General features: G+C 32.2%; 1 protein-coding gene across 1 annotated transcript in view; it reads left to right on the top strand.

Moving 5' to 3' along the window:
• LOC107565738 (protein FAM65C-like) overlaps positions 1–4993 on the top strand; it is a gene marked incomplete at its 5' end in the record, with an annotated part of 56236 nt that overhangs the window by 3637 nt on the left and 47606 nt on the right. Inside the window, 2 exons of the mRNA XM_016251009.1 lie at positions 4078–4452; positions 4760–4905. Of these exons, the coding sequence (XP_016106495.1) occupies positions 4078–4452; positions 4760–4905 (521 nt within the window). The remainder of the gene's footprint in view (positions 1–4077; positions 4453–4759; positions 4906–4993) is intronic.

Below are 4993 nucleotides of genomic sequence, written 5' to 3'. Positions count from 1 at the left end.
TTAGTCATTTTAGTACTTAAATGAAAATTAGAAATGTTTCCTTTTCAGTTTTCATTTTATGCTTTAATTTGTTTTCATTTCAGTTTTAGTAATTTTTGAATGAAAACTAGAAATGCTTCCTGCTATCCGAATGATGTTTTTCATCTAATATTTATAGTTTGCCATTTAAAAAAAAACAAAAACAACACAAACAAAACATCATGCATGTGACCAAACCAAACAGATTTTAGTATTTTTTTAAAACTTCCAAAATTAACAGATTAATTTACTAGCCATAAAAATTAAATATATTTCTAATAATTCTTGAAACTGTATTTGCTTCAAGTAATTACAGTGAAAACCTCATAGAAATGTTTGCAACTTCCTTTTTGCATTGTTTTCCAATTGATTTTCTATGCAGAGATGAGCTGGATGAATGTATTTGACTGTTGTGATGCATGTGTGTGTGTGATCAGGGTCAGGTGAACCCAAAACCAGCTGAATTATACATTACAAATAGACAAATATGACAATATGCAGTTGTACACATCTTTAATTTGTGTGTGTTCTCTTCTTGCATACTTCTGGCAAACAATGCAGATTATTGCATCACATACTAACCAGTGCCTCACTGAAATGTCAATTTGCTACAATAGTTTTCTTCTCTATATATTTTCCTGTTCCATCTCTACTATTCTGTCTCATAAAGGCAAAAAGCCCATAAAGATGCATTAGACGCAGCTGACAGACACTAAGCTTTTGTAGACCTCGTGCATCGCTTTGATTTGACTCACTCTCGTCTGATAAAAAACAGCAATGCTTAGACTATTGTTCTACTGTTGCAATTTGAACCATATATTATGTTGCAATTCCTAAAAACATTAGTAGCCAGCTACTCTCAGCCTCGGATCGCATGCCCACGAACCGCCCACAGTCTCGTCTGATCTATATTGCACAGAAAACTAGAAAGCGCTTGTGAAAAGCCCCAATCAGATCCCCGGATGACAATCTTCCACAGGTGCACAGGGGGATTTTGCCTTTCAAAGACAGTTTTGAGATGATTTCATGAACAGAAGGGTATATCCTGCTTTTTGTGACTGTGAAAAAGTCAGATTTCTTTAGTGTTTTCTGTGACCATTTGCGAACATTGTGGTCAGCATATTAAAATGATTTCTAAAGGATCATGTGACACTGAAGACTGGAGTAATGATACTGAAAATTCAGCTTTGCATCACAAAGAAATAATTGCATTTTAGAATATATTCGAAAAGAAAATAGTTATTTTAGTTTCTGCCTTTAGTTAGAAGTCTGGCTGTGCATGACTAGCCAGCTGGTCAGCAAGTTTTATTTACTCACCAGAGCTATTTTTCACTCGCAGTTGGTGCTTGGCATGTCTTAAAGTTTTTAAAACGGAATAACGTTGATAAAATGACTGAAATAGGCATCCTGAGATGTCCCTGCTGTCTCTGTCACTGCCTGAGGCTCTGTAAATAGCTGGAAATCTGACTGTGGGATGCTGTTTAGACTGTGCTGCGCTCTTTGCCTGTCAATCATTGTGAGTGACAGGGTTTGGTGACATTGAAGTGTCTGTGGAAGGCGGAGTTAGGAGAAAAGGGACGGTCTAATTCAGTGGCACAAGTTATGTACAGTAGAATATAAATTATATACGTTTCAAATTTTGAAATCTGTTCAAATCTGATTCTGCATATGTCAAATTTATTTGCTTTATTTTCTTTTGCTTATTTGCACATTTATTTGCTTATTTAGATTTTCTTATTTGCTTATTTACTTTTATTTGCTTAATTTTCTTTTATTTATTTGCATATTTAGTTGTTTATTTATTTGTGACCCTGGACCACAAAACCAGTCATAAGGGTCCATTTTTTGAAATTGAGATTTATAGATCATCTGAAAGCTGAATAAGCTTTCCATTGATGTATGGTTAGGATAGGACAATATTTGGATGAGATACAACTATTTGAAAATCTGGAATCTGAGGGTGCAAAAAAATCTAAATATTGAGAAAATCGCCTTTAAAGTTGTCCAAATGAAGTCCTTAGCAATGCATATTACTAATCAAAAATTAAGTTTTTATATATTTACCATAGGACATTTACAAAATATCTTCATGGAACATGATCTTTACTTAATATCCTAATGATTTTTTGGCATAAAAGAAAAATCTATAATTTTGACCCATACAATGTACTTTTGGCTATTGCTACAAATGTACCCCAGCGACTTAAGACTGCTTTTGTGCTCCAGGGTCACATTTATTTGCTATTTTCTTTATTTGTTCATATTTTATGTTTATATTTGGTATATTTTTTATTTATTTGCTTATATATTTGCTCATTTACTATTTGCTTACTTTCATACGCTTTTTATTTACTTATTTCTTTCGATCTTTCGAAATTAATTTTTCTTTCTTTCTTTCTTTCTTTCTTTCTTTCTTTCTTTCTTTCTTTCTTTCTTTCTTTCTTTCTTTCTTTCTTTCTTTCTTTCTTTCTTTCTTTCTTTCTTTCTTTCTTTCTTTCTTTCTTTCTTTCTTTCTTTCTTTCTTTCTCTTTCTTTCTTTCTTTCTGTCTTTCTTTCTTTCTAACTGTTATAGATCCAGAACAACAGGGAACCCCTTTGAATTTTATTGTACGAGGAAAAAAAAAACACGGACACATTTTTCAAAATATTGACTTTGTCTCGCACATCCTGTGATTCATTTCTGTCTTTAATTTTGTGTATCTGCATGAAATCCTGTGTCTGTATTTGATTAAAAAGAGAGTAATTTAGTGATACTCACTTGTTCAGTGTCTTTATCAGGGATGTCAGGCAGACAGACGCACCTCATCATTATAGGTCTCATCAAAGCAATGGCACAGCGGTGCCTCTGATTATTTCAGGCTGCGGATCGGATCTCATTTTAACATGCAGTTGCAGGTTTGAATCTCTGCCAGCCAGGGCCGATTTCAGTCTCCTGAGTCGATGTGGCTCAAAAGAGGTTTAAATTATTTTTAAATATGCTAATTAAAATTTCATCTGTTTGTCAGTAGATGTATGTCAGTGGTGTATTTGGTTGCATTTCATTTTGTGGTTTCACTGAAATCGAGAGATCCTGTTACCGTATGTCGCCTATGTTCAGGTCTGCCTTGAAAATGTTTCATTATAATGAACCTAATGAAAATTTTAATGAGTTAAAAACAATTTTTTTTTTTTTTTTTTTTTTTTTTAGATATATTCAGTTTTATATTAAGTGGGATTTAATATAAATATAAAAAATATAAAAGTTTAAAATACATAATAATAATAAAATTTTAGTTTGCATCTTTATTATTAACAGAAGTAGCTGATTTAAAGGTAAAAACAGAAAACAATGATTGTACTTTTTTTTTTGCATTTATTTGTTTTTTATTTAAATGTAATTATATTGTAATATTTATAATTATATAAATTATATTTTATATATTGTATTTTATATATTTTAATATGAAGAATCAATAAAACATTTTTTCCTTTTTTAAATATAATTTTTTTAAATACAAATATTTAAACTATACTCTGATAATAATAAGTGTGAATTATATATAATGTCATACATAATACAATGTTTATATATATATATATATATATATATATATATATATATTTGACTATAGAATAGAAATAGAAATTTGAATATTTTTATTATTTAAAAGTAATGACCACTTTTATTAAAAAATAAAAATTATTTACATTTCACATTTTTATATAATTTTTATATAATTGAATTGAATAAAACCATCATTTAAGAGTTTAACTGCTGTGGGGTTTCTTTTAAATATAAATATTTTAAACATAAAAAAATTAAAACGCATAATAATAAATTATATAATTTTAGTATATTATTTTATGTTTTTATTACTGAAAGCAGAATCCACTTTTATAATAAAATTAAGTAATTATGTATTTTTCATTATGTATTTGGTAGTATATTAATCTTTTTTATATGTTAAGAAACCATATGCTAAGATTTTTTATATTTTTCAAAAATATAAAATTGCAAAAATACTCATAAATGACTTCAAATTGCAGGCTTATATGATTTCTCTCCATTCATAACCCTAGGCTGAGGAGAGTGTGGAATGGCCATCAGAGACTGACACAGCTTCCCCCAGTCCTGCGGGCAGCAAGCGAGACTCCATATTCCTCTTCCACCGCTACAGCACGCCTGACATCCTCAAGCAAAATGGAGAGGCGACCCCCAGCACAGAGACGACGGCCCCGGATGAGGCCCCTGAAGAGGAGACCTTGTTCAAGCAGGGAATTGAAGACAGACTCCTGGTGAAGGACAGCAAAGCGGGCAGAGCACAGAAGAGAGCTGTGGCTAAGAGAGTGAGTTCACTGCTAGATGATCTGAATACAGAGCTGGAGGAAATGAGCAACGCAGAGACATTAAAGAAGCTAGATCTGCAGATACGCCAGCTGAACGAGGTCTTGAAGGTGAGGTGGATGGATGGATAGATGCATCAATGGACTGGTAGACTCATTTAAAAGATTTATAAATGGATGCATAAAAGAAATGAACGATCACTGTTTGAAAGAGTTCAAGAACATGTCTGGGATGTTTTTCACCCCAGAATCTAAATAAAGAAACAATTTGTTAAAGGCTTGAAGGATGGTTAAAATGGACTTGAACATGTTTGCATGTAACGAAGTTGCTCTGTTTTTCTCTCTGCATTGTTGATAAGTGTTTGTTTGCTGTTGTTTCATTGGCTTTGCTCTTCATTTTCATATTTCCCGATGTTAGAAGGACCTCGACCCTCCACAGATGCCCTCATCTCAGACACTAGCAGTAGAGGAAGAGGAAGTGCTGGGCAGTTTCGACTTCCTCTCAGCAGATTGTAATGAAGATGAAATATCAAATATGGGCAGCATCAGACTTGGGTACACTGGGTAAGCCAACCTATTTTTAGCTGGTGTGTCTGAGTGAATACCTCAAAGAAATGTCAAAAAAATCTAAACAAAATCAAGAATTTTTATA

Source organism: Sinocyclocheilus grahami, unplaced genomic scaffold, assembly GCF_001515645.1.
Source record: "Sinocyclocheilus grahami isolate Dianchi unplaced genomic scaffold, SAMN03320097.WGS_v1.1 scaffold1023.1, whole genome shotgun sequence".
Lineage (NCBI taxonomy): Eukaryota > Metazoa > Chordata > Actinopteri > Cypriniformes > Cyprinidae > Sinocyclocheilus > Sinocyclocheilus grahami.
The sequence above is the reverse complement of the archived record's forward strand: the minus strand, read 5'-3'. Positions and strand labels throughout refer to the sequence as shown.